The sequence below is a fragment of the Phalangium opilio genome, unplaced genomic scaffold, assembly GCF_054372755.1.
Source record: "Phalangium opilio isolate 3A_F unplaced genomic scaffold, DU_Popi_V2 ptg000011l_1, whole genome shotgun sequence".
In the NCBI taxonomy this organism is placed as follows: domain Eukaryota; kingdom Metazoa; phylum Arthropoda; class Arachnida; order Opiliones; family Phalangiidae; genus Phalangium; species Phalangium opilio.
The window spans coordinates 3,539,513-3,563,967 of NW_028324147.1; the positions used below are offsets into that span (position 1 = coordinate 3,539,513).

General features: G+C 36.9%; 1 protein-coding gene across 2 annotated transcripts in view; it reads right to left on the minus strand.

The window, feature by feature from the left end:
• LOC149709904 (uncharacterized) overlaps nt 1-24,455 on the minus strand; it is a 380,702-nt gene that overhangs the window by 125,017 nt on the left and 231,230 nt on the right. For both annotated transcript variants that reach the window (XM_089858152.1, XM_089858151.1), the window contains exons 8-9: nt 23,874-23,960; nt 6,054-7,326 (exon numbers count right to left, since the gene is read on the minus strand). In XM_089858152.1, coding sequence (XP_089714278.1) covers nt 6,054-7,326; nt 23,874-23,960 — 1,360 coding nt within the window. The remainder of the gene's footprint in view (nt 1-6,053; nt 7,327-23,873; nt 23,961-24,455) is intronic.

Consider the following 24,455-nt stretch of genomic DNA (forward strand, 5'->3'; position numbering starts at 1 on the left):
AAATTAAAGGTTGGGGATGGGGAAAGAGAAACTAATTTGAATAATGAAAAGAAACGTGTTTCTCGATGTTTTCCAGACGACCTAAATTTATTCCCTTTTTCGCAACTTTGCCCTTCGATTTAAGGTTTGAAAGGAGAGTAAAAATTTATTAATTCATTTGTATTGATAAAATAACATCAGAATCATTAAGTAAAATTTAATTGCATTTTTAAAACAGTTAATTTTATGTAATTTAAACAAAAGCTTCATGTGCTAAGCGGCGCCTAACTCATTTTTTAAAGAAAATCAGTAACCAATTAGCGACCTCACTTGAAACTTTAAAAAATTACATATAAAATTAACTGGAAGGTTCTATAATTATTTTGATTAAGTTTAATTTTATCAATATAAATCAATTAAAATAAGTTTTTCTGACCATAACACTATAATGAATAAGTATGTAACTAAAATAGAGGCTTATCGTAAAGGCACGCGGGCGAGAAAGTTGAAACGACAACAGAGCCATCTTCATTTAAATTTTCTCCTAAAACACGATGGCCTACTTTGATTTTCTTTGCTTGTTTGAACTATTTTACAAATAAAGACTGGTTTTATTTTTTTATTCTTTCAGCTCTCCTGGAAAGGAAGTTTCTTTCAAGAAGTTACGAAGCAAATGGAAAAATTTGCAAACATAAAAGAAAAATCTAGCTTTTTTAATTACAAAATCGATACAAATTTTGCATGAAATAAGTTTAGGCGCGAATAAAAGAATTCCTCCGAGTTTAAAATTGTCAATTCCGCAATATACATTATTTAAAGGTAAGGTGACACGATGGTATCGTTTTTTTCTAAGCCTGAGATTAAATCGTCAAAAATTGAAGCCAAGGCTTAGGAAATCTATATTTATTTTTTTTAGATGGTTCGAGCTAAGCCTAATACGATAACAAAAAAAAACTAAACTAAAATATATTTCAAATGCTGTTAAAAAATAAAACAATGTTCTCCTTTTGAAATAGATGGGACGCGAGAACCTGAAACTTGAGCGAGTGTAGAGAAACAATTTCCTTGGGAAGGAAAAATACAGAGCGGAAAATCTAACCCCAATGCACCTTTTAGCGGGAAGCTTTGAACGGAAATAACTAAAGGTCTAATAGTTGCCTCTTTCGACCCCCCTCCCACCTGCCCCCAATGCTCCCCTTTACTATATATACCGAATTACCATTTCCTCCCACCATTCGTTTCCATAGCGACAGAAAACAATCAAGAAAAGCGACGACCAAGGCCTAACATTTTCTTATTTTTCTACATGTACGTCCTCTATAGTCTCTTCCTTTCACCAGCCAGAAAATATCCATAAGTAGAATTAGACCATAAGTTTATAATGAATATAAGTTAGCCTTCAAATTAAAGAAGTTTCTAGGAAATATCAGACTAGTTAATGAGGGCTTGTACCGGAAGTTCCGGAACCACAATTACAAAGCGCAATTTTCGAGTTTATCTCCGTAATTAGTCTTGGTTCAACAAGTACTTAACTTCAAGTGAACTTTCAACCCGAACTCGAACGTCTAGAAATACAGCCATGGAGATGTTGAGGAAAAGGTAAAACGATGGATTAGTCGAACAAAGAGGCTACAAAGAAATCAGAGTCCTAAACCTCACTACCACTATAGGCTTTCATCTAACCCCTTACTTTCAATTTTTTCTATTTGCCATTGATACAACTCTTTTCAATCACAACACAGCGACAATCAAACTTATACAATACAACCTAAATCATCAACTTATGACGGCATAAAACTATGGAGACCAGCAGAAAATAAAGAGAATATAACCATGGGAACTACTAGTCCGGTAAAGTTCGAACTATTAATTTAAGGGAACCATATAGGCCTACTGTCTTTCAGGAAACGATTGAAAAAGGGACCTTTCATAGGAAATTCTCCGCAAACGGTAATAGACGGCGGATTGGCACGAAAACCTCAGATAAATGTAGAGATATAACCTGCGCTATTGCGAATACGTAGAAATAGAAATAGAAAAAAGGTTTTATAGATTCCATTTATTTAAATGTAACCCAAGATCAATGGATTGATTTAGTTACGGTTCGCTTAGAGCAAAAGAAAAAAGATGCGTATACGCTAAATTATGACAAGTTGTTATGATGGATGGCTATTTTGGATCGTGCTTTTAGTCCGTTCCCAACGCAAAAAGCCAATATACTATTTCAATATCTCTTTGACATAAAAGCTATATAGTAGAACCCCTAAATAAAATAAAAGTTTCGGGGTAAAACTTTCTATTTGTTACTTACCATATCATTATAATAAATTAAATAAAGAATTATTGTAAACAGATCGCTAAGTTTTGAGCTTACAAAGTTTGAAACCAAGGCTTAACGAAAATTAGTATATTACAAAGCACGTTACATAAATTCTGCGCACGAGACATAATTGTTAAAGCGCGCGAAATTACACGTGACATTAATTCTGCGCACGAGACAATTTTTAAAGCGCGAAAAATTCCATTTTATAAATTTCGAAACCAAGGCTTAAGTTACGTTGTTAAATACCATGGAACCAGAACTATAAACAAACGTCGACAGGTAAGATATATCGTGAGAAAAAATCATTAAAAACTAAAGGCAGTTTTGCGCAATAATTAGCCGTGTTTCTTCACGAATAAACATAGAAACTAAACTTAAAGAAACGGTTGCTCAAATTGGATAGGCGTGTTAATGCATACTTAATATTAATACGTCCATTTTCCCTCCATTCCACGAAACAGTCTAACTAAAATATTACCAACTCAATTAGTTCACCTTTTCGCAAAAAGGATATAAAAGTAAATACATTTCACCATTAATTCCCCCATGGCAGACAATGCAAACAAAACGAATCAAAATTAAAACGAAAAGCAAAACTACGATCATAGACTAATAACGTATAGACTGCAAGCAGCACCGCCGGTAAATTTCAAGCCACGTATTAAGAAGAGATAAGAAACTTGCACGTGACACTCCCGCGAGTGTTGATTCGCTCGCTCTACGATGACGTCAGTTAAGGAGAAAATAATATTTGTAGAAATTAGTACGTAACTTTTATGTTTATTGTTCGATTTTGGTCAAATTTGTCTCGTTTAGAAGTTCCCAGTTAAGCCTATCACAAATTTGTCATAATAATATAAAAATGATCTCAAGCACTTTCCTATGAACAGTGCTAAAATGAATGCGCATAACCTCCATAAAAGCGCACCCTACGATAAAGAGAAGACACGTAGAGATGGGACATCTTTTTTAGAAAATACCCAATTTCTTACAAGGTAAATCTTTCTCGAGTTAAACTTCCAGTCTATTTACAATTAGTCTATGATATAAACCATATAGGCGTGGACAACTTAAGTAGCTACTAAACCTATTACAATAATAACGCTTCTATTGGCGGAATGAGGTACGTTTCCGCTACGTTAACTCTTAACAAGGTTGGCTTGTCGTTAAAGTTGTAACGTTTCTAATATATATAGTTGGATTCCGTGCCATGAAATACGAAAAACACTAACAATTTTAAGCATTTAATACCCAATATGCCATATATGTTTGCAGAGAGAATATGGAAAAAGGAGTAGATGCTTAAATTTTAAAGTACCTTTGAGTTTTTGGGTTTTATTTCAGAGTTTTCTCTTTTACAAGCATGCAGATAGCGAAAGAGAGGTTAGAGGTCAAGACCAAGGATTACGACATAAAAATCATACTTGGCACTAAGAATTAAGGCTTCCATTAATCTCGCCAGTGCGTTATACTTTCCGTTTCTTCTATTTACTCTTGATATAAATCATAGTTTTATCGTCGTTGGTGGCTCTTCAAAAGTGCAGCACGCAATGCGATCATTAGTCGACGTTTGAGAGTAAAAGTAATGTCCCTTTTAGCGAAATGTTCCGTGTCTAGAACGGACTTAAAGTATACAGGGTGTTTGTGAAAAGTCCATCAATAATGAAAGAGCGTATTTATTGGGCCATTTTGAGTCGAAAATGTTCTATGACATTTTGCCGTCCGAGCCACGGTTTTCGAGTTATGATTTGAATATTTTAGGGATGACCCCTTCATTAAATTAGCGCTGTCTTTCAATTTCTTAATTAAATTTAAGGGGTCATCCGTAAATTACTCCAATCATAACTTGAAAACAGTGGCTCGGACGGCAAAATGTCATAGAACATTTTCGACTCAAAATGGCCCAATAAATACGCCCTTTCATTATTGATAGACCTTTCACAAACACCCTGTATACGGTCATATGATTGCTAAAATAGGTTGGAACATTCCGATATTATATTTATTATATTATGTTACGGCTGTGCAATGCACCGGCTTCTTTAAACGTTACCTGCCACGCTTTGACCCGCGGCCGCAAAGTGCAGGTAGCAAAGTTTGTTGGAAATGGATGGACAAGTATAACAAGAATTCACAACCAACCATGCATTTTCTGATGATCTGCCTGATGTAAGTGGGAGGGGTTTCACACGCACGTGATCTTAGCTTACTTAAATAAAAGTAAGTTCAAGGATATTTTAGGTGAAAATTTGTATCGATTGATTGATATTCGTTTGACGTATGGTCATGCGCAATTCAACAATACGAAAGATATAGTGAAATCATTAATTGTACTTACTAATTGTAAGACTAAGGTAGAAACATTAGTAAACAACCCAGTAAGTATTCCGATGCGAATTAAATATTAAATTAAGAATTTATAAATGGAAGCTCTTGACCTTCCACGTCTGCATGCATGCATTCAGCTATTGACATGAATTCCTTCATACCTAACTAGAATACCGCCTTATACCTAATAACAAGTACTTAACTCCAATCGTTAAATAATAATAAAAGCAAGGGAGAGATCGAAGCTATATAATAACTTCATCTGATTCTCTGCACAGTGGAATTATTTCAACTACGTCACCAATATGTTAAACACCCCTTTGAGCTTGATCCCTATGCCTAGGCCACAATATTGTACTTCTGATAAAGGACTTAACATACTGACATTCACGGAGAAATGGAGTTTAATTCGTATATATAGACGAGGAAACAAGAGAAGAGAAGATAGAAAATGGAATCGTTTCTGGTTGCGAAAAGGATTAGTTAAAGCAGAAGTGGTATGAGACTAGAAGTGAAGGGCTCTAGCATTGGTAATAGATCCTGGCACTAGTGAACAAATTTGAGGATTTTATGCCGCTTCCCACGCGCCTACACTACTGAGAAAAAAATTGGTCGAGTTCCAAAAACATTTCCTACCTCCTTCCCCTCAACCTAAAGCGGCCGAACACGAACGCGCTCCTTGAATCTAGTTCGGCCGTCTACCACCGCGAGCGTCTCACGTTTTGGAGGGAAAATTCTGAAACCGCCACTAGAGGGCCAACCGTTTGTGTTTTATCAAGTCTTTTCACTAATGCCGAGTGAAGAATTTGGTTAGCTCAATACTTCTAGTATCATACCACTTCTGGTTAAAGTTATATCGATTTCTAAGAAGGTGTATTGATATAAGAGCGCGGCCCGAGACGTTTTAGAAACAACCTCAGATTAAATATTCACAAGCTTGGTTCGTGCCAAATATAATCGGCTTTTAAAGCCTTTCATCACGAGATGGGACTTGTGTATATACCTATATATATTCGCAAGTTTCCTATTCTATCCTTGTTCCTTTCTCAATTTCCTTATTCCAGCTTCTTGAAACCCACCATGGACCTTTTAAAGAGCTGGTATACAGTGCAGGGGATAATTCAATTAGCTTTGTTTTAAACGCTGTTCCTTTAAATGCCAAGCAAGCAAGGCCCTGCTTCCATTTGAGCGGGCCTCGCAAAACGAAATTCGGCATTGAAGAGCTCTGGCTTTATTAACTCGTCTAGCTTTTAAGTTCTAGTTTAATATTATTCATATTTATGCTATGCTATACTCCTCTTTCCAATTAAGTGAATCTTAAGCCTTGGTTGATGAGTGTATTTACTTCATATTATAAGTTTCTGTTGCACAACAACAACAAATGTGTGGAAAATAATGATTAAAAAATTGGGTTTAGGCTTACCGAGGAAGGTGACTTGAAGAACAATTGGTTGTCCCACGATGACGCAACTTGTTGGTTTGATGACGAAGTTAGGCACTGTCGTTTTTCCTACGATTGTTATTGTTCGATTGAGATGAATTTGGCTGACGTCATTTCTAGCTGATACTGTTAAATTAACACTTGATGTTCTTGGTACTTGGAAATTGGTTGTAAATACAGATGAATTTTTTAATAAAAGTTCTTGAAATTGACCATCCGATAGTCTGGCTTCGATATTGACATTACGCGGATCGTTAACAGTTAGGTAAACTTGAAGTTTGTCTTTAACTACATCGGTGAATAACTCAAGTACTTGGACTTCCTGTTGTACCTCGAGTTGTTGGCAAATTTCTTTGTAATTGTAGGCGTTTTTAACTTTCAAGCAAATTGTAAAGTTGCCGGTATTATCAAAGGTGAGAGTTGAGGTACAGTTGTTGAGCTCTTCGAGTACTTCCGGTACGGGTACAGTCTGGTTGTTATAAACATTCCAAGTACAAACGGTGTCCGTTCCACGTCGTAAACCGGTAACGCGTACGGTGTCCCATAACTTGACGATGTGAGTACGTCCAGCACCCAATGGTTGAAATTGAAGAGATACGTTCGAAACCGGTTCAACAATGTTGAAGTTGAATAACGCGCTGGTTGAACTAACTACGTTGTCAACATTGGCTTCAATTACGTAACTTCCGGTATTTCGATGATTGAAATTCAAAGTCCAGTTGATGATATTGTCCAAATTTGTGTCCAGTACGTTGGACGCGTTCCTCCAAAACCATTGGATCGTCCTGGGGCATTTTGAATCTCGATTCAGAGCGAGTTGGAACGAAGTATTGGCACTATTACCAACTGGTAAAATATGACTGCCCGTTATGGTGGCACCTTCCAGCGTTTCGCAAACGAAGACGTTACCAACACTTTCGCTAAGCCTTGGTTGACCATTTTCAAAAACAGTAACCCCGGGATTGTAGACTCCTTCTGTACGATACCGATGACGTAATTTGACCAATAATGTACAACTTTCGTAATTGACTTCAAGTACCGAAGATGACCTATTAAGTACGTGTCCTTCAACAACATTCTTCAAGGTTTGATTCCACGTCACACCGTCACCGAAATTGACCAGCAAGTACTTGTGTTCGAGATCCGTGGATTTCAAAGACAGAACGAAATCGGCGTTCGCGTTAGGTTTCAATCGATGCGTTGAATTTGTGGACAAAGAAAAACGCAGGTTTTCAAGCCGATAATCAATAGCGATCTGAAACGAAATAAAACCAAAAAAAAAATTATTTTTTACGTAATTTTCTTTTATTTGAAAAGGATCTACGGCGCAGGCGCTGTAGGACGATCAAATAATAGAATTATGAATCATTGTGCCTGAATATATAGCATAATAACTTCATACTCGCTTTTTGAAGCCCCATAATTATGGAAATATAAGCTTTCATGAATCATGGTGAGACAAGTTTTAAAACATTAGGACCTACATTTTGAACCAAAGCTACCCATCAAGTAAGAGAGAGGAGTCTACATTTATAAACCAATATTCATTAGGATATTTTATAAACTCCTTTACGCCTATTATTAGTGTTTAGGTCTACCGCGATTTTTAACATAGAAAGGGGCGTCGTCAACTACAAATAGTTGAGGTTTACGTCGATTTCTTTAGTTTTTTAACGAGGGTTGGAACACTTCCGAATCAAGGTCCAATTTTGAACTAATGCTTTTCAATCTAGAAATCACGAAACTGTTTGACCCCTCTCCCTTTTGTCTCGTGTAGAAGAAAAAAGGAGAAAAAAAGAAGGAATTAGTGGGTGGACATTTTTTGATCGATTGTTTAAAATATCACAAAGGAATGGACAATGGCCAAGGGTTAACAATGTTTAATAGCTATTTGGACGTCTATACGTAAACGCATTTCACTTGGCACTAAAATAGGGGATAGAATAAGGGTTAAATCGAGTGCTGCACTGTGACAACCGAAATTGTATCGCAGGCAACAATTATTTTATGAATAAGGTCTATTTTTCAAAAATAGGTAAAAAATGTTTTCGGCATAATTTGCTAGCGTGTTTTGTTTGATACACGCGGGTTCTCAAAATAATTTTAATGATGAGTAATTAATTAATTAATTAATTACTTCTCCATAGCATATTTATAATTAGACAAATATCTAATTATGTAAATTAAAATTACAGACTGACAGACAACAGTCACAATTATAATACATCCCATGTACTACAAATAATTCGTTTACATCGCTTATTACACCTGAACGTGTCTAAATAGATATCTAAAAATAAATTTTTAAATCGCAACTTTTAAATCAAAATAAACTGAAATTATCAGAAATCAACCGCAGTTTTCGTTTTCCCCAATTATAACCTACACATTTGGTAAAGTTAAACTAAAGAGAAAATTCCGAATGAATCCCAAAATATAAGGAAATATTTCAAAAAGTTAAATTCATTTTCCTACCCTCCCCCTACGCTCCCCGCTTAAGCGATCCCCTATAATTAAAAACGGGAAATGATGGAAATTAGAGAAATGAAACTAAATCTGTTTGGGCCGTGCACCAATTAGGGAGCATTAAATTTTCCGCTTTTAAATCGAATATATATACCAGCATTCCCCATTACTCGTATCATAAACCTAAAAATAAAATAAAATCAACTTTTCGCTTAAATAAATTAATAAAACTCGACTTCGTTCAACCATAAGTTCATATATATAAGTCTGAAATACTCCACTGCGATGATGTACCCGGGGCTACTAGAGAACAGAGCGCCATCTATTGAGCTTTCGGGCAAAAACCTCAAGTTTTGAAAATGGGGCATTGGATTGATTAAACAAGTCTCATTTCAAAATTACCCGTGTTATCAAATGTAGAATTTTATTATCAATGTCTATACGCATGAGCAAAGACTACTTTCTTTCTTAGGTCATTTAGTTACATTGAGTATTCTTGCGCCTTTCCCACTTGCCTATTTCGTGTTCGAAAGGAGCCAGTTCCCATAGCTGCAGACGAGACTATTTGTCTATTTTGTGACTTGAGCAGAGTTCGACGTCATAGAGAGGTAGAAAAAAGTCAATTATTGTTGGGTCTAAATTCTATTGTCAAAGCTGACGACTTCCAATATGGTGGCCCGAACCCGGGTAAGAGATAAGAGTGTGTGACGTCACGACAATATTATCCTAGTAGTATTCCATACTGTACGAAGACTTATCATCATTAACTTACGTCTGCTTCAACGTTTTCACGGGAAATCATATTTCTCACTGCCCCCTACCTTCCTTAAATTCAATTATTAACCTATTCATACTGGAGCGCGAAAGGAATTCTAGGAAATAGAAATTTAAAATAGCTCGAAACGCAAAAACAATTATAATAAGTTTCGTAAAGCGTTGCTCTTTGAGTCATTAGACGGGCTGTGGGGGGGGGGGGTTGATTTAAATCGGGCCGAGGCTTAGAACTGAAATAAGATCTATGGGAAAGAATCTCGAGTTACTTTTGTATTCCGAGACGATAAGGGAAAGTAAAAAAGTAACTTTAATTCGATTTTTCAAACCAAAAGAGGATTAAAGTTCGAGACTATCCTCATTAATTAGAAGGGGATGGTTTTGGAGCTCTGGTTCAAGATGTAAGGGATCCGTTTTCACAAAGGCTTAGGCATCAAATTGAGATTTGAAGTCATAGCGTGGGGGAGAAAAGAGAAAGAAAACCTGTCTTACTCGTTCTGGTCTTCAATATTTATACACATAGAGGGCGGTAGCATATAAATTAATAAAATCTTCGTTAAGCCTTTGTTTTTGAATTTTGAAACAACAGTTAGAGCAATACCACGTGATTAACGAATACGCGAGGATATAGCCCACTCAATCACGCGCTAACGAAGTCTATATTATTTTACGTTAAGCCTTGGCTTCTGAATTTTAACAACGGCTGTACATAATGTCACGTGATTAATGAATTAATGAATAGGCGAGGACATAGCCCACTCTATCACGCGCTCACGAAGTCCGTATTATTCTAGTTAATAATTCATCCTTCTTTTATAATGTCTAGTTAAATTTGAGTGGGTTCATTATGACGTAAACGTATCACTCTGGCCATACAGCTTATCTTGTGAATATACGAGGTCTAATTTCCATAAGGTCATCGTTATTCTAACGGACGGTCGAGCGGTTATATCCATTCGTCACAAAACTGGCTTTAATCACCAACCAAAAAAAAAAATAAAAATAAAATTGCACTAAGCCTTGGCTATCTTCCCCATGCATGGTGGCTGGGTGATTTATAATGTTCATCCACTATATAGGGACACGCCATAGAGGGTGGAGCGCGACTATATGGCTTCTACGATAGCAATTTTTATACGGAAACCCTAGATTGGAGAACCAGATTTATTTTAATTGGATTAAAGAGACAAAATAGACAAAAGTTTGCCAGTGTATATGGATAGATAATTTTACTGATGGGAAAAAAGTTAAGTTTGGTATAGAAAAGCATAATAACAGGCAAATCCTGGAATTAACTAAAAGGATAAAAACAAAAGTTTAACTGCAACAACACGGACTTTGCAATTCTAAATGGGACTAGAAATAAAATTCAGGTGGGCTTGATAAACCATAAAAAATTATTATTACCTCTGCTTTCAAAGGGAATTACAAGATAAATATCATCAGATTCAATCAAAGTAATTTTGGCTTCCAAATCATTACTGTTTTCTTTGTAGAAAGCTAGATGGCGTTCTACTCTATTTCAGCATAGCAACACGTTGCTATAGTCTCGAAGACTTACACTTATAAACTTATATTCTAATTCTAGTTCGGACTCAATTCGTAGCTATTTATTCTACCATCGATAATTTCCGATTCCGAAAAATGAATGGTCCACTAGCATTAAGGTGACACGTTATAAAACGCAAACTCATATTTCAAAAAACACAAAACTGGCAAATATTAAGCTAAGCCTTGTCCCCATATCGACCAGTAATGATTTCCACTATAGTTTAGCTAGTAGAACTTTGCAGTAATATTTCCCCCTAGTTTTTTTGTCATATTTCCTTGTTCCTAATTAATTAGAAAGGCTTCTCCAAGTCACTATAGCTCTTCTTGTGTGTGTATGTGGCAAGAGTCGAGCATAGGCAAGCAACCAATCGAGCAACGCCCTAAAATATATATATATATAGTTCCATCTCTCATTTGGGAGTAGCTAGGACTTGGCATGCACTCGGAGGAAACTTTTAATTGTAGGCAACAAGGCGAATTTTTAGCAGAATGCGTGCGCGGACTCTTGTTGCTCCCTTGCTTCTGTTTCTAATTAGTTAGCACCGTCCACTAAAGGGGTGTAGTGGGAAAACCCCTACAATGGGAGGGGGGGCTAAGGAGGGGGAACGAACCTAACTTAAAAAAGGAAACGTACGCCTCATTATCTAATGGAATGATAATTAAAAGTTGAAAATTCGCAACTTTACATCGCCCCCCCCCATTATTTTTAGGAAGTTTAATTTGTACACGCACTTTCTTGTCATGTACAGCAGTAGAGGGGGTTTTATTATGCTGGGGATACAGTATTTTTAATTTTTAACTACGCCTATATAGGATATGACTTCAGTATTTTATATTTTGTATTTAGGAAAGGTGTTTTATACCCTCATAGGAATTAGGATAGGCGAATATCTTTCTGAATAATTCAGGTTAACGATGCGGTCAAAAAGTGAAAGGAATAACGTTTAAGTAAATGAAGCAGCCAGATAAGTGGTCAAAAGGTCAAGATGTAGAAAAGTTACGTGGGAGATGTGAAGAAAAAAATTAACGTTTAAGACTTATGATGAAAATATTGGACACTATGTTCAACGGAGTCGAGAAAACTGGCCAATAGTTTATGGAAATGAGGAAATAAATTGTGAAAAGGTCAAAGGGTCAAGAACAATAGAGGAAAACGGTGAAAAGGTCGAAGGGTCAAGAACAATAGAGGAAAACGGTGAAAGGGTCGAAGGGTCAAGAACAGTAGAGGAAAACGGTGAAAAGGTCGAGAACAGTCTAAAGGTTCGTATTTGCAACAGGTTTTTGAAATTGTTCTTTTGTGCACATTGAAATTGAATTTCGATGAACAGTTTATGGCAGTGACAATCTTGTGATAATCCCAAGAAACAACCGAAGGCGTCGACGTTTATAAGCCATGGGGGCCTTTAAGATAATATATATTATAGCTTGCAAATTGGTATATTGAATCCTCTGGTTATAATATAAATGGCCATGGGGCCTTAAAACCCAATAGGGGTCTAATAGGGTGTTGTTAAGGCCGGCATTTACTATCTCATTAAGCTAGATTAGACCAGCAGCTCCTTCGATATGGTAATAATAGTATTGGGACGTTTGCCTTAGGACCTTGGAATAATTAGCTCTTCATTCTCGAGACACGACGCAAAACGCGACGCCTTCCAAACTGTTAGCCTCCAAAATAGACCCAATTAATTCAACTATATTGGCCCGGCCCTACACACACCAGGGGAAACTAGAACCCCGTCGTGATTTGCCAACTAGTTCCCTACAACAGAAAAAAAGAAGGGCCTCCATATTGGGAAACTATATACTCGGATTGCAAATATATCCGCACGCAGTTGGCCACGTGACCCCCTATCGTCAATATGTCAATGGCAGCTGATGAACACCTACCACGTCTAAAGGTTTAGGAGACTATATTGTTGTTAAGGGCAAGGGTCCATTGACATCGATGAAAGAGAGACTAGGGTATAAGTACAAGGCTTAGAAAACCAATTTCCCTTTTTTAGGTTTATAGTAAAATAGGATAGCAGACGACGTATAGTCGGTTGTAATTAAGTTTAAGATTTTTTTCATTAGGCCCTACAGAAAATTGGATTAATGACTAATGAGATACGTTAGTCATTAACCAATTAAAACCACTCTATTTTAATTTGAATATAATTCAAAACTAGCACGTTTAAATTCAAAGTCACTGTACCACAGTATATGTTATTAAATTCCTATTGGACAAAGGACTTACAATTTACAAAGCTTGGAACAATTCACAACTTATCGAGGGAATAATCACTCTCAAATTACATATTAGGCGTAAGAAACAACAGGTCTATGTCTACAGCTTTGTACGTCGATAGCTCGGAGTGATTGTCCCCTCGGTACTTATTTATCGAAATCCCGTTCTCTTTTCCACGTGTTTATTGTTCACTCGTAAACTCGGTATTTTCGAAATGTTCGAAAAATAAGAGATGAGCTGAAACTACGTACATAGTATAGAGGACAATTTTCCTGAATAGAGATTTCGTAAACTGTCCGTCAAAGGCATTCGGGCATACGAGAAAAGAAGTAGTTTTCTCTCTCTATAACCTTTAAAGGGATAGTTTAACGTCTCGAAATATTTCCAATTTTCAAATATCTTTGTTAGGTTAGGTTTGGCTCGGTTCAATGGATGGGGTCAAGTTGCCGTACATTCCAAAAACAAACGTAGATACTATCCCTTTAAGTTGGGCCTCCGCGTAGATCCCTAACATAGCTTGCCGGCATGGGTCCATCGAAATTCCTTCCCCAGTATTTGGAACGTAGGACTTGAACAGAGTGAATCCGCGAATTCATCCGAAATGGGATCTAGCTCCTTTTGTGTTCTTTCTGATTGCTTCGTCTTCTCCCTCCTATCCTCTCCTCTTCCCCATCCCATTTCGAATGCTTTCCTAACATTTCCATCCTATACTCCTATATAGTAGATACACTATGCAATACAACTGATCGTATAGTATAGCCAAACTGCATGAGAACCCCCCCCCTAAAACCTAAATATTTTATTTTCTATATATATCTCTCTCTTTCGCACAATACTTTGCAATCCTATAAATTGACCTCTATAAAGAAATTTTTATATGATAGATTTTCTTCGGGGGTCTTGTACAAAGGTTCAGTTTCAAAAGAAAGTAAAAGTAAATTTAGTTTAATCGTGATCCAAATTTTGATCTTCGATTTCACTAATTTGTCAATTCTCTTAATAATAATTATACAGAATAAACAATTTAGCCTTTTTCCCAAGAAACGTTCTATACTATATCTACAATATTAATTGAAACATAAGCCATGTTCAAACATGGGAAACCGGTTCGAAGCGATTCAAAATGATTCCAAGGTTCAGTGTGAACAAAATACTTAGCAGACAACACTAAAGGGAGTTCTAGCAGACAGCTTTATTAGAACCATCGTAAAGTGTGAACCAATGCTGCTGAAATCACTTCGAATTGGTAATGAAGAGGGTTAATTTCAAAATAAGTTGGTCATACCAGTTCCCAACTAACAGACACACTACAATTGATTCCAGTGCAAGTGTGAACATAGCTTAACTGTACCCTATACGTACGGTTTGGCTTACAATTTTCCACACCCAAAATATTCACAAATTGATCTTAACGTGTTCCAAAACATCCTCAGCGCTTATTGAACGAAAAAATCCAGTATTTGTTTTTCTTAAATTTAACAAGCCCACCATATCGTATTACTACCGTATTTTTGGTCAGAAATTTTAAACCCTAACAAAGAAACGAACAAAAACAAAACGGAAAGGTTACATACATGGTCAAGTAACCATCCAGCAGCCAGCCAGTATAAAGCGGTTATACCAACCAAGAGCCCAAGGCCTTAGGAATAAAGGTAGCTAGACGGCCACTCTTGTTTCTTTCTCCTACCAACCAACCACCATACAACACGGAAGATATCGCAACGCACGAGGTTAAATTGATATTCGATGCGAGAGATTGTCTTAAGCGAGGGTATAGGAGGGTACAGAAAAAAAGGAAGGGTGTTTCTCGCTTGGCATCTTGTATTTCTTTTCTTTCTATCTCTTTCTCTCTCTCTCCCTCTCTCTCTCTCTCTCCCTCTCTCTCTCTCTCTCTCTCTCTCTCTCTCTCTATCCGCGGAACTGTAGCTGTTACCCGAGAAGAAAGAGAGAAAAAAGAAGCTCAAGAGCAGAAAGGGATGGATGGAGGAAACGAAATAGCCCTAGCCACCTGCTCCCTCAATAGCTCCGCATGCACAGCCACCATCCATGGCAACGCCGCCGTGTACACCGGCCTCTACGATTCCTGTTCCTGAAGCCGCACCATGCATTGCATGCACGACTACCAACACGAAAAAAGGAAAAGGAAGAAAAACCAAGATTCCTTGGCCTAGCTAGCTAGCTTCCCAATTCGTCTCATTCTCAGTTTTCCCACACCTCAAAGCTATTTGTAATGCCAGATTAAATTGGTTAGTATTGTATTCTAGTCTTGAATTATCTATTGTTCTTTTCACTCTAGATTGTTCGTAAAGCCAAGACGAATTACGGGGGTTTTCGCCCCAAGAATGGTATAAATGATGTTCTTCTTGAGTTAAACGGGTACTTAAACGTCCCCAAAGAGTGTATAGTAGATTAAAACTTAATAAAAATTATGGATCTTTAAAATTAAATTATTTCAATAAGAGAATTTAGTGTTATTCAATTATTCTTATAAATGTTAATTTAAGTCAGTTAAAGGCTTGAAAGGGGATTAAGAAACTTTTCCAATGAATATTTAGGTAACAACTTCAATTAAATTTAAATTAAGAGTTCTAAAGTTTGATTAAAATTAAATGATCAATAAGATAATTTAATGTTATTCAATTATTTTAATAAATTTTAATTTAAGTTAGTTAAAGACTTAAAAGGGATTAAGATTAAGATTAATATTAAAATAGCAATTCTAAAGTGAACATTTAGGTAACAACCTCAATTAAATTAAAATTTTAATTTAGAAAGTTTAGTTAAATAATTCTCGACCAATCAGCTACGGCTTGAAGCTAAATAATCTCATGGAAAATTTAATTATTTAATATTTATCCCATAGATTCAGGTTCTAGCACGTAAACCATCAATTAAAAATGCCTTAATTGGTTATCTTGTCCTCCCTCCAAATCAAAACAAAATCAAACCTAGAATGAAACCTAGAATTTGAATTCGAATTTCAAACAAGAAAGGTTCAAGGCTAATAACCGTTTTAACAAAACGTATTTAAGTATACCTCTTTATGAGAAGCTACACCATTGCAAGCATTCAGTTAAACCGGATGGATAGAGATAGGCGAACTGCAGGCTTTGATAGGTGGCATCGAATGAGAGAAGAAAACAATTCTTTATTGCCTTTTTCCGAGATATCGATAACAGACGAGTAAAGTAGCCGATATACGCTTAACCCCCCCCTCCCCTACACGCTATCTCCTATACGAATTCATCCCAAATCCGATGATCAAAACGTAACGCTAACAAATACACTGTCTATAGTTATTAAGAGCCAAATGGATTAGCTTATTACGTAGTGTACACTCGGATTGAGAAGAACTGGGAACTTCTTATAGAGGGATTGATAAGAAATTGGGTATAGAAAGTTCCGCAGTTCATATTGGGGCAACGAAAAGAAAGAAATAACGCCAAGGCTTTATTAAAAACGTTCCGATTCTCTCATCACCTTCATCAAAAAGAATAGCGGTACACACTATAATACGAATTAGGGATACACCAATGTATACAGGGTGTTTACTAAAGGCCTTACCAGAAATTAAGGGCAGAGTTCACTACTACTTCGTAATGCTATAGAGACTTACAGCTCGAGATAACTAGTTCGAGAACGACAAGCGAGAATTGAAGTCCTACACTCGGTGGTGGTTAATTTTGCATGCAGGACCAAGTTCCATCTAGGTCCTATTTAGTCTGCATTACTAAGCCCAAATTTGACAGCAGCGCCACACCAGGCCTCCCTCGCTTTACCTCGAATCTATGACCTAACTCACTCACTTCAAAATTACAAGCTCCAGTTTCTAAGTTACCAGAGATTAACAAACTTATCACGGAACATATCTTATAAACTTATGATTATACCTAATAAACTTTAAAAAATTAATGTTTAAAATTAACTTTTGGCTACGGTGCGGATCAATCTTCTAGATTCCCCTTAATTAATCTAAGGCGTGCCTCGATTTAAAGGATGCGAGGGCACATTTACACTTCACTTAAAACGCGGCGGTACTAAATATATAGGTTCTCTTTTAGAGAGCGTATATAAGTTGACGCCCATAGCGTCAGAACGTACGTTGCATCTGCAGAGGTGGTTGGTTATCTTAGAGGGGCAGCGCCCCATGCACTCTGGAACTCTTTAACGTGACAAACTCTGCTCTGGCGGAGTAAGTTTGCGGCTGGGCCATGGATGGGGTTAGGGGCAGAAAGGATAACTCCGGGGAAAGACTTGGAAGAGCCTGACTGGCGATAACGAAGGTGAACTGCTCCTTCGGGAAAACAAAAGTGAATTTGGCAGCCATCGGGGGATGGGGGGGGGGGGGTCGGAAAGCTTCAAGGGGTATGGTAGGGTTAGGGGGAAACAACTACAGCGGATATCCTAGGAAGTAGTACGTATAGGGCGTAACTTCCCCATTTTCTTCTAGAAGGATGCTATGCTCTATACTAAATCTAAAGTTAGCCAGTACCATTTTCTTCTTCTATACTCGTCAGGCTGTTGAAAATCTTGAAGCCATGCAGCGTTCAGAACGAAGCTAACCTACATGGTTTTTTTTACAAACCCTTTCAATTGTGATATAGAAGTAAATTCTGTTAAAGGGAGTGTAAAGAAGAAGGCGTAGGCGGGTTGGTAAAATTTATTTGAAATACGTCACAGGTACCACGTGACGTCAAGATACAAAGACTCCAGATGGAGTGGGATCAACTTCTTTTTTGGGCAAGATTGCAGCGCCAATTTCTCGAAGTGGGATATAATTTTCGAAACCAAACGGACTAAGTTTCTTTTAACCACGCCTTTCCTCAGTCACGTGCCTATGACGTGTATTCAATAATTTTTATTCACTAGACAATGCCAGTTTTACAGTCACCATTCAAGAATCTATGGATATCCAATCTTGGATTAAATACAACTACGTATGGATAGAGCACTACGACCTTTTGCCCCTTAAACTGGGCGCCATCTAGTGGCGGCTTACGGCATAAGGGTAGATCCCATTTTAGCAGAAGCCAATGAAACTGAATGGTGGACCTCCTGTCAACACCATAACAACAAAAACAGAATTTTCTACTATACGATCTCTCATTCTCTTTATAAACTTCTGCTAACACACGAACGTTATCCCGCTCATTTCAACATTGCTTCCAACTCGATGGACGTTTCACTTTTTTCTCCGCGACGGGAATCTTTGTCGGGAACTATACTCTTTCTAAACAAGTTTTTTCCTTCATCTACCTCGGTTGTTAATTCTTTTTCGGGTCTCGTCGGACGTTCTTAGACACTAATTGGTCTCTAATTGTTTGGATTAGGGAAGCGGGGGGAGAGAGAGAGGAAGAGAGAGAGCAAGTCAAAGTCGACTTATTTTTCTTTTAGCTCTTTTTTTGGGTCCGTATAAGACAAAGAAGAGTCCCAACAAAGACGAACGGGAACTTGAAAAGCTATATATAGCTTTTTTAGGATAATGGTCCGAGAGCCCTCAAACGTTAGATTTATAAAGGGGGAAGAATTGGATGTGTAGTTTTTGGAAGAGACTTTAACGAAACGACGGGAAAACTGAACTATAATTAACCGGGTTCCATACTCCTAAAACGTTTAATAACTTGTTAGTTTTATTTGTTATGGTCAAGAGAAATAGGTCAAAGGTATTTTGGTCTAATTGTTTTGAACAGAGACATATCGCCATTGGTCAGATTTATAGTTTACAAGCATTAGTAGGAAAGGTCTCTAGCATATAAATTAAAATGTTCTTTTAAGCCTTTCTTTTTGAATTTTTAAATTTCGCGCACTTTTTAACAACTCATCGTAACGTCCCATGCTTAGTGAATAAAAATTCATTAAGCCTTGGTTTCAACAATTCAATTCCGGGCTTTGTATCTAGGGTCATCACGTGATGAACGAATTAGGAATTTGACATTTTAATATCATCTAATTCACGAATTAAATCATTAAAATTTTTATAATTACTGATAGAAAAAATCAAACCTAATTGCTTTAAGCCTTGGCTGTTAAAATGAACTTATACACGCAGTTTATCTGGTAATTTCTGAAAACCCCCACCACCATACAGATAGCGTAATTTCCATTCTTATCCCATAACCACGAAGGGAGGACCCTTAGGGAGCAGGGACCCCCCAATTAATCATTTAGAGCACCCCAGAGAATCCTTAAAAAAGGATGAAAGAAGCTAGCAGTATAACCTCCCCCCAAAACCCAAGAAGAATGTATAAATAAAACCAAAACCATCGAACCTAACCATTCCTCCCTATTATCCCTGTACATTACGTTAAGCCTTGGTCTCCCTATATATATTTTTTTCTCTGTCTTGGTAGAAAATCCTATTCCTAGTTCGATGTGCCCTCTTGACTCCTTCACTCGTATCTCTCGTTTTTCTTCTCCATCACCCCTTCAATTCCCGCCAAAAAAAGAAAAAGCGCGCCCTTTTTCTCAGTGGCGGGGTCTTCTCGAAGCTGTGCACCCAAATTGAATTAAACCTAAGACTTAGCGCATCTTACAGTTCTTGACTTCTTTCCAGCCCCTTTAGGATATGTCGTGGTATTAAAAAAAAAGAAAACCCATCTATGCTTTGTATATATTGCAGGTTTTCTGTCTATTTTTGGGAAAGTTCCAAACCAAACATCTTATAAAATAATTATGCTTAAAAAGAATTTTAAATTTGGCGGGAATATTGCGTTGGTTGATTAGGATTCGGTGCAATGGGAAATTTTCTCATAAAACCGAATCACCATTCGACCAATTCTGAGGGAATATTGCGTTGGTCGATTGGGACTCGGTTCAATGGGAAAAATTCTCATAAAACCGAATGATCTTTCAACCAATTTTTCGGGAACATTGCGTTGGTCGATTGGGATTCGGTTTAATAGTAAATATTCTCATAAAACCGAATAACCTTTCAACCAATTTTTAGGGAATATTGCGTTGGTCGATTGGGATTCGGTTCAATGGGAAAAAAATTCTCATAAATCCGAAATACCATTCGTTCAATTTGGCGGGAATACTGTATTGTATCCGTATTCGGTTAAATGGGACTTTTTCTCCATAAGACCAAATTCCCAACGAACCAACAGCGATAAAGCCAAAATTGTCCAGACAATTAAAACTATCAAAAAATCCAGACAAATTTCTAAACCTATCTTCAAAAAAGAAATTAAGTTCATTTTCTTCTGCATATCCCATATCAAACTGGAAGTCTCCATCCAGTACATCCGTTTACACCGTATTAATAAAGTTAAAGCCTGGAAGACTTCCTTATCCCCTAGAATTCAATCCAATCTCTTCGCAAACAAACTTCGCTTGAACCCAAATAAAAAAAGAAGAAAGTATACCTTTGATACGATAGTGGCAAATAAAAAATAAAAAAAGAAAAGCTATAGAATAGAAGCTATATGGTAAGTTCTCGTACTTTTTTTACGTTTATTATAGTTTAAAATTTTACGCGCGGCTGGAGAATAAAGAATTCTGGTAAAAGAGAGAGCTAGAGAGAGAGAGAGAGAGAGAGGAGGTTATTAACATTTTTTATTATTTAATACTATCTAATGGAGGCTTGGGATCCTAAGGAACATTATAAGGAGAAGGGGGGGTCTACGGTGTACTTGTTCTCGTAGGTTGTTCGGCCGCATCCTATCCTATTATAAAAGCTTTCCAGGAATTTTATATTCTGGCGCTACTGCTGCTGATGTTGATATCCCATTTCCCACTCGACGCGCGCAGCTTTTAAGTGCATTAAAAACCCCTTAGCTGACGACGATTTTCCCGCCCTTTTTTTTCTTTATTTTTTTAGATTCTATTTCCTTTCTTTTTTCTTTGCTCTACTCCATGACCTCTAAAAGCGAAAAGCGAGAAGAAAAACTAAAAACTAAAAAAGAGTGAATTATTCTTAAAGTTTTAAGTAATTTCCTTGACCTATAATGCGTTTTTAGATAATGTATTAACAAGAACCCATATACGAACTAAGAAAGTTTAAAGATAGAATTGGGATTGATTTATTTTACTATTCCTGATGGGTTCTCTTAAGAATCGCCGCCATACTGGAAATTTTACAGCGAGCCACGAGTTCATGGAAACTTAAGAAGGCTATTCGTACGTTCTCAGGTCTCATATGGGTTCTTGATTGTATATCATTTGAGGCTCTAAGATGTCTAAAATAATTTTAGTCTACGCCTGCAAACCCGCTATAATTTTCACTGTCTAACACGTGGACTTTTAGAGAAGTTAACTTACAGGGGTATAATTTCCCGCCAAAAAAATAGGCGGGAAAACAGGAACATGTCGCTCTAGATTTCTACTAATGGCGAAAATTCTCTACATATATTCTAATTTATCTCAATGTTCTGACGTCAACAGGGCGCGTGCGCAGTTAGAGTTAAAAACACAATATTCCCTGAGGCTGTAGACTTACGACGATAAACTTATGACAGAAACAAAAATCATTAAACCTCGGTATACTGGGCGCAGAAAGAATAACGCAAACAGTAAAACAAGGGAAGATATCCTACTTTAGTTATTAAGCCTTGTCTGCAAGCACTAACCCATAATACATGTATTGTAATAATCATAAAAATCAACGAACGGTATAGCCTAACTTAGAAAAGGAACTGCGTGGCATGCAGTCAGTGAATGAGTGCACCGTGTTTCTTCCTACGGCTCTCACTCCGTGTCCGAGCTAGCCTAAGTCCTTCCATTCCTGGCATGTCCTCCTAAGGTCCCTATCCGGACAAGAACTATAAAAGTTTATCACGCGTAAAGGAAGGGAGATTCAGCTACGATTTCATCCCAAAAACTAGTAGGAATGACTCACAATTTGGGCGGGAAAACCCCTCTAACTCTATATATAGCTTGCAAAGGCACCAAAATTTATTTATTTTCGTATGTGTGTATGGGGGAAATGGGGGCTTCTAGATATCTCCCCCAAAGGACGAGTTACAATCAAAGTAACTAGATGGGGGACCTTATACCGTATCTCATATTGAAGTCAAGTCTTCTGGCCAAGTGCAAGAGCGAATTTTGCAAACTGTCCATTGGAAAGATGGGTTTTAATATAATAAACATATACTATAGGCCTACTAGCTGAATTAGTATATCCAAGATGATTGACCACCTAGCTAAGTTGAATTGAGAAAGGAAAACTTGAACGACAGATTATTTTAAATATTCCAAATTCTAATTTATAATTAGGCTTAAGACGTACGGTACAAGTTTAAACTTGAAGCGTGGAACGTCTAGGTTGCAATTTCTGAAACTCTTGTACATTGTACTAACCATTAAAAGAATTATGTATTTTATTTGTGTATTTGAAAGTGTGTAAGGTTACTTGGGAGTAACGTTTAAGTATCACTTCAAGGTGTACAGTTCCCAATGACACAAGACCTATAGGGGGGGGGGTAGTTTCTCGTTCGCCTTAGCTAAGTGGTCATCAAGAGTAGATTGAGGAGTGGAATAGTGGACGGACGAGTCGACGACTAAACGACGGGCGCCATCGTCAAATTCACGTTTTATAGTTCGTCGTAAAAATGTTTTAAATTCAACGAAGAGGAAATAGCTGGCGCTTTCGCCTGATGAAAAAACTCAATATTTTGTAATACTTTTCGCCAAACAGTCACTTTAGTATCAAAACTTTATAGCCTAGGTTAAATTCCTCTTTTTCGTTTTTTTTTTAGAAGTCGTCGACAGATCTTTCATATCGAAAATAATTTTGTTCAAAGTCTTAAATTCGAAATCGAAATTTGTATTGTAGAATTTTACTGATAAGACTATTTTAAACCGGTTGGGGGGCAGTATCGTCTGCTTGATTAAGGGTTAAGATCTACTCTCTAATTTTATCTGCCCTGAGTTCAATTCAGTTCTGTAAAGTTGTATATTGGATTTCTTATTGCCAGCTTTAGAATTTTGGATTTATTTTTCAGAAGATCCATGACAGGCATTTTTCATCTACTCTTTTATTTCTAACTTGAGTTCAGTTCAGTTCTGTTCAATTTCTTACTGGCGGCTTCAGGGTTTTGGAATTTTTTTTAGACTAAGAGAATATTTGTAAAAAATATTGATCGCGCAAATTGAATTGCCTCTTTTTTTATAAAAATAAAAAAAAACCCTTACTGGTTACGACTTGGGGGAGGTTTAGGTTTTGAGCCCCCTGGTTCCCCCCACCCAACTTGCCAATTTTTTATACGCGCTATTAAAGCAGGAACGAGGCTAGAGCCCATGGGGGGATAAAGTTTCGTTCAAATTGGGTTACGGAATATGAAATTAGTTTTTTTTTCTTACAATCTTTTTTCATCTTGAAAGGGGTCTAAACTGACTTCATAAAACGCGTGGGGGGTAAACTAGCGATTCATCTTCTTAACTGATAACTATTTTAAATAACGTCATTACCACTGACGTCATCTTTTGGCCCTGATTCAAGCCGAGTTTGCCGTATTTGTAACTTACACAGCAAATTTTAGACTTAGATGTCTTCATTTAATTAAGGCTTATGTCTTAATTGAGAGATTTCTTTTAAAAACCAGACGAAATTAACATCGATAATTGGGAAACTTCCTAAGTCTAAAATCCTTGTTTTCCCGCCAAAAATCCTATAGTTTTTCCGCACTAATTTAAAACATTTTCATGGTGGCTAAATTACATCAAGTATTAATTTTGAAGTCCGAATAAGAATATTGAGAAAACAGTTTAAGACAGTGTCGAATTAAATATTTCTTATTAGAGCTAACTTAGTGAAATAATTTAAGAAAAAAATAATAAGAACTCACCAGTGTGAACCGTTTAATGAGATTCTGTTTGGCCTTTGAAACATTTAACTGCAAAATGAAGACACCCTCTGTTTCCAAAACGTATCTCTGCAAATAAACAAAAATAAAATTGATTTGAAATCATTTTAGAAATAGACCTCAAAAATTTATACAATTAAGAATAATAATTCACACAAAATATTTACACCCTTTTTTAGGCCTACAAATTTTAATTTTAACTGTAGACTTTTCATTAACACTTATAGATATTCGCAATATCTTTCAGTTTAAAACCAAAGTCACTTAAGCAAACACTTTCCTAACGCAATAATCCTGATACGCGAATTTGACATTATACTGAGGAAAGATATGGGAGAGAGAGAGAGAGAGAGAGAGAGAGCGAGAGAGAGAGAAAGAGAGAGAGGAACGTCGCCGGTTCAGATCAAATCTATGTTATTTACGGCCTTAAGTCCATCGCGGCTTAAAGCTTTAACTCAGTTCGCCGCCAAGGCCTAGCTTTCTCCAAAGTATAGATGACTCTCTAGGAGGGAGCTTAAAGGACAGAAATTCAACATCTAAGTTAAACCCTTAAAATCCGTGCCT